The following is a 12,225-nucleotide window of genomic DNA, read 5'->3' as shown; positions in this document are numbered from 1 at the left end:
CGGTCTGACACTAACCCACTTTTAAAGTCCTAAATTCAAAACTGATAACATCAAGCCTGGTATACAGAGGTGTTACCTCTTGGCTGTACCAATAGAGTTTGGGGGCAGAGGGCTCCTGGAGAGCTTAGTAACTCTGAGGTATGTTAGGCTGGGCACACAGCCTCAATGCTGTGCTCAAGGGTGAACGTGGGTGGACTCTTGGTACATGAAGAAATGTGAAAGGTACCATTACTTGGACCAAGTCCTCTACCCTTTCTGGCCCTTGAGCACATCTGGTCTATAGGACTTGAAGAACCAGCTAATTGAGACTTGGGCAAAAGTTGCTTTCCTCGCAGTATGTTCTTATTAGATACTGCTGCTTCTAAGGTTTTATCCACTAAAATCAATTTGTCTGACAAGCCTTCTGTTGTAGGACAGAGAGGGTTTTCTTTGTGTAGGTTGGTAAAACTTGGTATTTTTTGGAGTTACCAGAACCTTCTGGTTAGTGAATCTCTATGGAAGCAAATGAATGATCTGCTAGCCATTGAATTTTCTCTGAACTGAGTTGTAAAGATGCAGATCTTACCGGATCCCTGCCAGTGAGTGTCAGATGTCTTAACAGGAAAGTAGACCTGTGTTGTCTCTCTCCTTGCCTTTGAAGGATATGTGCTTTGCTGTCCAAGATCCATGAGGTCAGGGTTTCCATGTTGACTTCAGCAAACAGTTTGTCTGTGGGAACCTCAATACCAGTATCCTGAATTCTGTTCCCCACAGGTTTCAGGAGAAGGGGAATCTGGAAGTCCTCCTGTTCACTATCCAATCCCGGATGAGAGCCAACAATCAGAAAGTGTACACACCCCATGATGGGAAGCTGGTGTCTGACATCAACAGGGTACTGTGGTGCTGAGGAGATGGGGGTGACCACGGAGCAGGGATAGACCTGGTCACTTTATTTGGCATTAATTTCATGCTGGCTATTTAGGGAAGTCATCTGGACGTCAGACTCCACCTCCTGCCCTTCACATTTTGGTCTCTTTAGGCACTCAGAACATTCTTTGGGGCCGGTTTTGGTAGCCTGTCCTCTACTGAACCTTGAGTTTGTCTTTGAGTCTAGAACTTTAATTACTTATGACAGAAGGGAAATGTGGTGTTTCAGAGGTTTGGAGACTTAGCACCATCTGGAAGCTCTAATAGCATGGAGGTGGCTGTTTAGTCGCCAAGGATTTGCTGAGCACCTACAGAGGTGGACACCATTATGTTATTAAGCCAGTGTCTGAGGCAGGCTGAGGGAAGTAGACTGGGAAGTCTTTGACTCGTCTGACCCAGACAAAAGTCAAAGGACTGTTACTATACTAGAATGAAAGAGAGACAATGCCAAGACCACATATTCTTCCTGTTCCTCAAGAATTCTCTGCCTCACGCAGGCCTGGGAGAGCCTGGAGGAAGCAGAATACCAAAGGGAGCTGGCCCTGAGGAGCGAGCTCATTCGGCAGGAGAAGCTGGAGCAGCTGGCGCGGCGCTTCGACCGAAAGGCTGCCATGAGAGAGACGTGGCTCAATGAAAACCAGCGCCTGGTGACCCAGGTAGGGGGGCACAGCGTGGCAGGAGAGGGAAAGTGCTTCAGACCACTGCTCTTGATAGAATCGGAGCCCAAGCCAGTCTCAGCAGCAGCTAAATAAACCTCTTCCCAGCCTTGCAGTGCTCAGCTGGATCAAACCTACATCCGTAGAGAAACCTGTAGGATTTAAGTCTCTCTCTGCTTCTCTGTCTATCTCTTGCTCTCTTTGGAGGTCCAACCCTGGACCTTGAAACACACAAAGCAAGTCTTTTACCACCGAGCTACACTCCCAGCACATAGTACGTCTCCTTTTCAGAGTCTCACATACTAGAACAGGACTCCTAAAGTATCTTGTGTTGGCTGCAGCATCAATAGATCCTAGAGGCAGAGTTGACGCTATGGTTCTTCTCTGGAAACAGGGTTAAATCATAGGTACTGGTGAGAACATTCAGAACCTCTGCTCTGATAAGACAAACAGCAGGGAACAGTAGAGGTAACACCTTTTGGTTTCTTGGTCTCCAGGCCTGGGACATATTTCACTGGCTAACAGTGAACCCCAGGGCTGATTCTCCATCAGAGCATCTGTTCCCTCCCACTTAGAGCTTAGAATCAAATTAAATTCTGTCTGTTCAGGGGATAGTGAGTGCTCTAAGAGCATTGCAGAGCGTACGTGTGCCCCAGATAGTGTGTGGGTAAACCATCTGTTTGCAGTGATGCGTTATCCTGGTGTAGGCAGCCCCTCCTGCCCAGAAATGGACAGATCATCTCCAGGCAGGGTGGGAAGACCCAGCAGGCCACCAGGGGAGTCTGTAATGACACAGCCTCGCCTTCGTGTGTGGCACAGAGAGTAATTGAGGGTGTATAGAGGTACTTGTGAGACATTGAGAAACTCCGCTCTGCTAAGGCAGGCAGCAGAGATAACTCCTCTGTAGAAATGTGCTTCTCCCGTCTGGCAGCACTGCTTCAGGGACCCACCACTTCCCAGCCAGGGGAGTCTGACTGAGCTGCTGTTTTGTTTGTTGCTTTTCCCTCCTTGGGGGCAGGATAACTTTGGATATGACCTGGCAGCTGTGGAGGCCGCCAAGAAGAAGCACGAAGCCATTGAGACTGACACAGCTGCCTATGAGGAGCGGGTAAAGGCGCTGGAGGACCTGGCCCAGGAGCTGGAGAAGGAGAATTACCATGACCAGAAGCGCATCATTGCCCGGAAGGACAATATCCTCCGTCTGTGGAGCTACCTGCAGGAGCTACTGCGATCCCGGCGGCAGAGGCTCGAGGCCACGCTGGCACTGCAGAAGCTCTTCCAGGACATGCTGCACAGTATCGACTGGATGGATGAGATCAAGGTGGGCCCTGAGGCTGCCCACCCCACACCCCATTCTGTAGTCAGCATGTGCTTCCTTAAATACCTGGTCTCCAGTCATGCCTCTGAATCACAGTGGAGAAAGGACAAAAACGTCACTATCCCGTGTTCACAATATTCCCAGTAACCCAGGGATCTTGGGTTAGTGGTTGCACAAGCATCAACCTAGAGGAGTTAGAAAGAGATAGACAGTAATGAGAAGCCCACAGGATCAGTCCCCACATAATTGGGCTTTGACTCTGGTTAGAATCTAGACCTACTCTGCACGGGGAAACGAGAGCAATCTGGATTCTCTCCCTCTGCTGCAGGAGGTCTTGGGTGAAAATAAGCGTGAAATTGACCACAAGCTTTCTAAAAATAAACATGCCCAGGCCCCAGACCTTGAAACGGACGATGCAGATGAGAGGGAAGTCTGAGACTTTGTAGGACGTTCCATGGAAGATTCCCTTGTGTAGAAAATCCTACTCTGTAGCATCTCCAGTCCCAAACAGCAGGCCCCTCCCTGCTGGATCTGCATCTTCCTAGCTAAGATTCACGCACACATCCTAAGGAGGTAGCCTTTCTCTTCACTGGTCCTTGTCCCTCTCCCCTTGTTCCTTGCCAGGCTCACATCTTGTCTGCTGAATTTGGGAAGCACTTGTTAGAGGTTGAAGACCTGCTTCAGAAGCACAAGCTAATGGAGGCTGACATTGCCATCCAAGGGGACAAAGTGAAGGCCATCACAGCGGCCACACTGCAGTTCACTGAGGGGAAAGGTGAGGCAAAGGGGCTTCACTCCGATGAGGCCTCTGATGCCGGACCCCACTCTCTGACCCCTTGCCCACCTTGGGTAAATCTTAAGCCACCTTGAGAATTCTGCCTCTTCCCTTAGGTGACAGTGTGCAAAACTGAAGGGATAACAGCGCTCTCCCAAGGGCAGGCTGTTTCCGGCAGCCTGTAACCAGAGAGACATGATGCCATCTGCCTTCCGTTCTTTTTTGCTATTGAGACTGTTTGTGTTTCTAGGTTCTTGTCTTAGATAAGAGAGTTCATTACTTCCTGGAAATCTGTAACTGGGCTTTTTAAACACTCATGTTATGTATTTCTACAAGAACTGACTCAACTTTCAGTCTCCCTCATTTCTGAAGTGTGTTGGGAACCAGTTATAAAGAACCTGACCTATCCTTTGAGAAACAGAATCCATGACTCCAGTCCCATAGGACCTTGAAGGGTTAGAGACATAGCCGGTGGTAGAGCATTTGCCTACCACATACAAGGTCCCCAAGATTGAAAAATGGAAGCTTTGGGATTGTGTGGTCCTGACCTGAAATTTGTCTATAATTGAATCCCTTCCCTTTCTTTGTCTTCCTCTTCCTATTCCTCCAGGGTATCAGCCTTGTGACCCCCAGGTCATCCAGGACCGTGTCAGCCACTTAGAGCAGTGCTTCAGTGAGCTAAGCAACATGGCAGCTGGACGGAAGGCTCAGCTGGAGCAGTCTAAGCGACTCTGGAAGTTCTTCTGGGAGATGGATGAGGCCGAAAGCTGGGTCAAGGAGAAGGAGCAGATCTACTCCTCCCTGGACTACGGCAAAGACCTGACCAGTGTGCTCATCTTACAGCGCAAGCACAAGGCCTTTGAGGATGAGCTGCGTGGGCTGGATGCCCACCTGAAGCAGATCTTCCAGGAGGCTGAGGACATGGTTGCACAAAAACAGTTTGGACATCCACAGATTGAGACCCGTGTCAAAGAAGTATCGGCTCAGTGGGACCATTTGAAAGAGCTGGCTGCCTTTCGTAAGAAAGACCTGCAGGATGCGGAAAACTTCTTCCAGTTCCAGGGTGATGCAGACGACCTGAAGGCTTGGCTGCAGGACGCTCACAGGCTGCTCTCTGGTGAAGATGTTGGGCAGGATGAAGGGGCCACGAGGGCCCTGGGAAAGAAGCACAAGGAGTTTCTAGAGGAGCTGGAGGAGAGCCGAGGGGTGATGGAGCACTTGGAGCAGCAAGCCCAGGGCTTCCCCGAGGAGTTTCGAGAGTCCCCAGATGTCACAAACCGTCTACAGGCCCTCAGGAAGCTCTACCAGCAGGTGCTGACCCAGGCAGAATTGCGTGGACACAAGCTGCAGGAAGCCCTGGACTTGTACACCGTGTTTGGGGAGTCAGATGCCTGTGAGCTGTGGATGACCGAGAAGGGGAAGTGGCTGGACCAGATGGATATCCCGAACACGCTGGAGGATCTGGAAGTTGTGCAGCACAGGTCAGACAGGCTCAGGCTTTGCTCATCTCCCCACCCGGGGGCTGAGTGTCACTCCGACTTTAGATGCTCCTTTGTTACATGGTGCAGGCATCAGGAGTTGAGTTCTGGTCTGACTCTGAGGCCTCCAATTCTTCACCCACTGGGACCTTCATAGTTCTGGAGACAAAGGGGATTTTTTAAAAAGTATTATTCAGTTACTTCTCAGCTACAGGAGTCTTTGCTCAGATAAATTCTGAGCATTGAAACACAGGAAAAGTTGAGGTGCTGTGGACATGGGGCCTGAGAGGCTGGGATTCTGCCATCTCTAACTCTCTATGCTAGACCTCAAGCCAGAGAACCACAAGAAGCCACAGAGACCAGTTTATTAACCACAGGTTTCCAAGGGCACTCTGACTTCTGGTGTTCTGAGTCCATCAGCTCCCTGGATATGGTCTGGGGGATGTTCATGCTGTGGGGGGGTGACCCTTGCTGGGGAGTGGTGGCGTGCTCCAGCTGAGGAGGGTGCTAAGGCACTGGATGGAGAGGTCCCCGTCTGTGGTTAGGGGACATGCTCAGAAGGGGAATGGTGTGCTCTGGCTATGGAAGGGTCTGAGGAGGGAAGAGTGGTGAGGTGAAGGAGAGGAGGCGTGGGGGAGGGGTGGTGTTCAGTCCTTGCAGTATGCCAGCAGCCTAGCACAGAATCCAAGCATCACGGAGCAGGAGGAGCCACTCCCTGAAGTAGGGCCAAGGTGGTCCTACACTGACGCTAGAGCAGTGGTTCTCAACCCTCTTGATGCTCTGACCCTCTAATCCAGTTGTAGTGATCCCGAAACATTGTGACATTTTTTTGCTGCTTCATAATTGTAATTTTGCTACTGTTAGGAACCATAAATGTAAATGCCTGTGTTTCAGACGTTCTTAAGTAACCTCTGTGAAAGAGTCATTTGACCCCCAAAGGGGTCGTGACCCACAGGTTGAGAACCACTGTGCTAGAGGGTGCTGAACTCTGGTCAGAGAAAGTTGGCCTTCTTTCCTCAACAGCTCCCCTTACCAAGTCAGGAACAGAGCTTCTTACTAGGGATGAGGGCCTTTGGGCCAATATTTCTCGGTAGCAGAACGAGGGTAGAACAGCAACCAGAACCATTTGCATGTGGCAGATGGTCCTTGGGGTGACTGACTCCTTTGCAACCCCAACACTATATGGCCCACACTGTTTCACACTTTCCCGTGGAGCTGTTGTCTGTATAGTAAGGAACTGTTTCCTAACTTGGTTCAGAAATATTAAGGCATAAAATTGAATCCATTGAACTAAAAAAATCAGTGTACACCTGCATATCTGCCTCCTTTCTTCCCTCCCGGAAACAAAGCATTCAGGATATAGAGAGAGGAAGCCAGAACTGCACATCTGGAGAATAGGAAACACTGGCCACCAGAGGATCTACTGCCGTTCACTACTCCTTGTGTTCTCTGTCCATCTCAGGTTTGACATCCTGGACCAGGAGATGAAGACTTTGATGGCTCAGATTGATGGTGTGAACCTTGCCGCCAACAACCTGGTAGAGAGCGGCCACCCACGCAGTGGGGAGGTGAAACAGTATCAGGACCGCCTGAACAAGAGGTGGGAAACGGGCAGGGCGTGGGTCGGGGAGTTTTCTCCTAGCACCTGACACACACATAGGGAAGTGGCCTGAGCTATAAATGTTCCAGTCTTTATCTGCCAACCTGGTTGTTAGTACTGGGGCTACGGCAGCAAGGGAGGAAGTCCATGCCATTGTAAGCACCAGGGAAGAGAGAGGCGGAGCTTGGAAAGCTGTGTCTGGGGATTAAGGCCTGTGTCCATGCACTTATGATAAAAGGGACCACATTCTCAGTGTGCAGATAGCTAGGGTAAGTCATGTGTACCTGTGCCATTTTCCCCAGACATTCCTGGACATGGGAAGTTGCTTCCTGAGAGTTCTTAAGTACTGTCCGTAGAAGAATGTCCCTGCCTGTGCCAAAATGCAGCACTGATAATAAGCTGGCTGGATCGGGGAGAGTTAGCAGGGAACCTTGAGCAAGCTTCATGGTTGGAACCAAAAGCAGGCCCTGAGGAGCGTTAAAGAGGGGCTGCTTTCAGAGCAGGGCAAGATTGCTCATTAGTTCCTAGAGGATCTCTGAGGACAGAGCAAATGCTAGCATTCTCTGCACACACACTGCCACACGGTCACTCGGGCTTCCTAAGTCTGGCCCCTCCCACATACTGCCTACGGTGAGGCAGTTCATGTAGGGAAGAGTCAGCTGTGAAGAAATAGGCTTGCACTCTGGGGACTGCTGGGAGCCTGTCGAGAACCTCAAGCTGAGTGGAATGTTCTAGAGCCACTGGAAGGGGGCTGACCATCTCACCATCCAAGGATGGGGCCTGCACATCTGGAATTTCCTTTGCAAGTCTGATGTTTAACCAGGCTTGTAGACACTATCTAAGTGAGAGTGGGAGAGGAGGAGGAGTGAGGAGAGGGGGAGGGGAGGGGCTGGAGCTTCTGTCCCAGTGAAGCAGTTAGATGGGAAACTTGCAGGCAGGAAGAACTTGCCAGCTATGCAATACATTATAGCCGTGGCATGCTGATGCTTACAGTGGCTAAGCCATGCCCTACCTCACGTGAAAAACTTGAAGGCAGTCGCCGTTCTCAGGTTGGAAAAGAGCTGAGGCGTAGGGTGATGAGCTACTTCCTGCTAAGTCTAAGAGTTGAGGGAGGGCTGAAAATCCATCCAGTTCAGCAGAGGAGGGGAGGTCACCTCTTTACCATGTGGCGCACCCCATTTGGGGCAGCTCTTTGGTTGAGAATGTTTGGCTGATGCTAAAGGACAGAAGTCTTGTCTCTGATTCTGGCTCAGCTCCACAGAAACAGCAAGACTTGCCCGATTCATCTCACACTCGTTCTGTACCTCTACCCTCAGGACCACGTCTCTGTTCCTGTCTGTCAGTGTGCTTTTTTCTTCTCAACTGTGTGTTCCAAACCTGGCCATGCTTGGCCCAGACAGGCTCATCTGCCTGTTGAAATACTCTCTCCTTCCTTTCTTTGTACTGGCTTGAGCTTTGCATACTACCTCGCATTTATTTTTTTTAAAGGTGTATTGGCCGGGCAGTGGTGGCGCACGCCTTTAATCTCAGCACTTGGGAGGCAGAGGCAGGCAGATTTCTGAGTTCGAGGCCAGCCTGGTCTACAGAGTGAGTTCCAGGACGGCCAGGGCTATACAGAGAAACCCTGTCTCAAAAAAAAAAAAAAAAGGTGTATTAATTTTTGTGTGTATGACCCTGCATATGTGTGTGTGTGTGTGTGTGTGTGTGTGTACCATATTCACACCTGTACCCTCAGAAGCTAGAAGAACTGGAGTTACAAATGTTTGTGAACTGCTGTATGGGTGCTGGGAACTGAACCCAGGTCCTCTGCAAGAGCAGCAAGTGCTCCTAACAGCTTAGGCATCTCTCCAGCCCCTCTTACCTGTGTTTATAACTACAGTTCTGAAAGCTTAACACCAGGAATACCTTATTGGAAATGTGTTTAGGCAGTTTCGTCTCTGTGTGAACATCACAGAGTGTTCTGACATAACCTCAGGGCCATAACCTCCTACGCATGTCGTAGTCTGTGGCTTCAACGCCATAGTGAACAAAACAGCATGAGATGAGGTTGGGGTTGTAGGTTAAAATGTCGTTAGCACACACAAGGACCTGGGTTCAATCCCCAGGACCGTCATCCAAAAATCAGACAAGGATTAGATCAAACATCAGGAATGCTGTGAAATGACGATAAACACAAAATCCATGAAACAGACTGGTAAACACAGCGTACTGCTTACAGAAAAACACTGTAAGTGGAACGTATGCCCCAGAATAACAGTGAGAAGCATAGTGTAGCAAATACATAAGCCAGCAGCTTCATCATCATCATCATCATCATCAGGCACAAATCGGGGAGCAAACAGGAAGTAGGTGGCTCCCAATGTTTCCACAGTCTCCCCAAGAGACTGTGTTCAAATGCCCAAGCATATGGGAGGATTTCTCACTTAGACCACCACAGCCCACTCCATGACCCCAGAGACTCGTGCCTTATCTAAGTACAAAATGCATTCGGTCCCACTTCAGAACTCCACGTCTTCCCTGAGTCTCAACGCTGTTCTTTTCTGAGACTCAAAGCATTCTCTTAACCATAACCCCTGAAAAAAAACAAAAATCAAATTATAAAATTCCAACATGTAATGGCACAGAATATGCATTTCTGTCCCCAAAGAGCACAGTGAAACAGTGACAAAATACTGGGCCAAAGCAAATCCTGGCAGGGCAAACTCCAAATCCTATAGCTCGATGTCCAGTCTTAAAGAGCTTAGGGGCTTAGGGCACCATTCCTCCAGGTCTGCTGCCTGCAGCCTGCTCCTCTCCCTTAGGCTGGTTCCACTTCCTATGTGTGGATCTTGGCATCTTCAGCATATTGGGGCTTCATTTTCATAGCTTCGTATAATGGCCTCTTACACTTGTCTTCTCTGAGCTGCCATGTAGGCTTTCCCTGTCATAGGGGCTGGTGTCAGGCACTCTTTGATACAATGGAGGAAGAATCCATGAATCCTTCATTTCTACCTTCTTCATGCCATATGCATGGCACTGCCAAGTTAGGCTGCCAGCTTGGAATGGCTCCTGCCCCCTACTGTTTAAGCATTACTTTGGTGTGTGTGGGAACTGGAGAAATGGCTCAGAGGTTAAGAGCACCAACTGCTCTTCCAAAGGTCCTGATTTCAATTCCCAGCAACCACATGGTGTCTCACAACCATCTGTAATGGGATCTGATGCTCTCTTCTGGTGTGTCTGAAGACAGCTACAGTGTACTCACATACATAAAATGGATAAATAAAAATCTTTAAAAAAAAAAAACTTTGATGTGTGTGTGTGTGTGTGTGTGTGTGTGTGTGTGTGTGTGTGGTTTTTTGAGGCAGGGTTTCTTTGTGTAGTAGCCCCAGCTGTTCTGTAACGCACTCTGTAGAGCTCAGGGTGGCCTTGACCTCTGAGATCCACCCACAGGCAACATTTTTTGTTGTTGTTGTTTGTTCTTTTGGTTTGGTTTGGTCTGGTCTGGTCTGGTCTGGTCTGGTCTGGTCTGGTTTGGTTTGAGACGGGGTTTCTCTGTAGCTCTTGCTGTTCTGGAACTCTGTAGAGACCAGGCTGGCCTCGAACTCAGGGATCTGTCTGCCTGCCTCTGCCTTCTGAGTACTGAGATTAAAGGTGTGTGCAGGTGCCCAGTTTAGCAGTGGCTTTCTACGAGCCAAAACCAAACAAACAAACAACCCCCCCCCACACACACACACGCAGTTCTTTATGCTCCCTTTCACAAGTTGGGAATTTAGCTGGGTATGGTCTTGCCCTGAGGGAGCCCTTTCCTTTATTCCAATGCAGAAAAAGCCTCCACTTAACAGCACCAATCTCCTTAGCAACCTCTTCCAGCACTGCCCTATGTAGAACACTAAGCTTCCTGGTACTCCTTTTCTCTCAAACCATCCATTTCTTTCTGGCCCACTTGCTCAGTTTCGTTGGAGACCTGTGTAGGCACTATCAGTAATGCATAGGCCACAGACTGAACAGACTTCTAGTCTTGACATTTCCTTCACCGAAGAAGTTAGATCATTACCTTTAAATTTAGCCTCAGGGACATTCTCACGACTTGGAAATTTGCCATAATAGTACAGGAGTGGTCTCTAAGCCCGCCGCTGTTCCTGGTGTGCTTTCCTCTGAAGCCTCTTGAGCTGGACCTCTCCAGTCAGCATGGCTCTCGGCGCCACTGTCTTCCAGGCTACTACGAGAATGGCTTGCAATGCTTTAACAACATCCAACTGCTTTGCTGGTCCAAATTTCCAAAGTCTTCCACATTCCTCAAAAACCCAAGATGGTTAGCTTCTTCAGAGCAGCAGCCAGTTTCTGCTACCAACCTCTGTGTCCGTTACTTTTGTGTTGTGCTGATAAAACGACATGACCAAGGCAATTTAGAAAAGGAAGTGCTTATTTGGGCCTAGGAGGAAACCGAAGGCATGGCAGGAGGAGCAGGAAACTGAGAGCTCATGTGCCACCAACTGGGGACCAAGTGTTCAGATACCTGGGGGAAAGTTTCTCTCAAATCACCACACAAGCATTCAGCTTACTTTTGGGTGTCTGTTTGTGAGCAATGAGTAAGCTTGGCCCCGAGGGAGTTGTCTCCAGTGGTCTGCCCTGGCTGACGGGCAACTCTTCTTAAGAGGTTTATTGGATGTTACAGAGTAAGGGGAGACTCCAGAACGTTTGCCAGACCTCAGTATGTTTTCCCATTTCATAGCAGCGTTGTGCCTGAAGGTGGATGTCACTGCGCATTCCCATGGCAGTCCCTCCTGGAGTCTTCCCCTCTCTCTCCTCCTTCTCTTTCTTTTTTCTCCAGGCCTCGTTTGTTTTTGTTTTGCTTTCAGGCCCTAGGCCACTTTGAATGTGGCCCTGGGCATTTTCACGCTTCCTCTAGAGACACTAGGGACTGTCTTGAAGCATTCTTGAAGTTAATAATGTGAGCTTTCTAGGTATTTCCAACATTTCTAAAACTCTAGGGAAATTGTATACAGAACGAACATCTCTGACTTGTGGTATGGTTAGAACCTGATGAACCCACTGTGAGTGGTCAGTGTCATAAGCAGGAAACATATTCGAAGGGGTGAGTGGGTAACAGAGTTTGCTCTTCGAGTAAGAGGACTGGAATTCAGACCCCTAATACCTCCCAGCATGGGGGTGGGGTAGGGTAGAGACAGGCAGCTGGCCTCCCCAAAATGGCATGCTTTAAGTCTAAATGAGAGACAGTCTCAAAAAGTAAGATGGGGACTGCCAGAAGAAAACCCTTGACATCTTCCTGTGGGCTCCACATAGACACACGGGGGAACATGTCAGCATACACACGTGGGCACAGACACCACATGTACATGCATACACACCTGTGGCCAGGCACTGTGGTACTAGCCCTGGCTACTAAAGCGGGAGGCTCACCGAGAGAGACCAAGAGTCAGGGACCAGTCTAGGCAGCTCAAAGCTGCCACACACCTAGCTTGGCAGCATGCACGGGGGGGGGGGGGGGGGTT

The 12,225-nt window shown here is 49.5% G+C and overlaps 1 protein-coding gene across 1 annotated transcript in view; it reads left to right on the top strand.

The window, feature by feature from the left end:
- Sptb (spectrin beta, erythrocytic) overlaps nt 1–12,225 on the top strand; it is a 129,586-nt gene that overhangs the window by 83,516 nt on the left and 33,845 nt on the right. The window contains exons 10-15 of the mRNA XM_028790162.1: nt 754–871; nt 1,404–1,562; nt 2,581–2,883; nt 3,505–3,655; nt 4,266–5,136; nt 6,596–6,733. Coding sequence (XP_028645995.1) covers nt 754–871; nt 1,404–1,562; nt 2,581–2,883; nt 3,505–3,655; nt 4,266–5,136; nt 6,596–6,733 — 1,740 coding nt within the window. The remainder of the gene's footprint in view (nt 1–753; nt 872–1,403; nt 1,563–2,580; nt 2,884–3,504; nt 3,656–4,265; nt 5,137–6,595; nt 6,734–12,225) is intronic.

This window comes from Grammomys surdaster, unplaced genomic scaffold (assembly GCF_004785775.1).
Source record: "Grammomys surdaster isolate TR1022 unplaced genomic scaffold, NIH_TR_1.0 127, whole genome shotgun sequence".
Taxonomy (NCBI): Eukaryota; Metazoa; Chordata; class Mammalia; order Rodentia; family Muridae; genus Grammomys; species Grammomys surdaster.
This window is presented reverse-complemented; position numbering and strand designations above follow the sequence as displayed.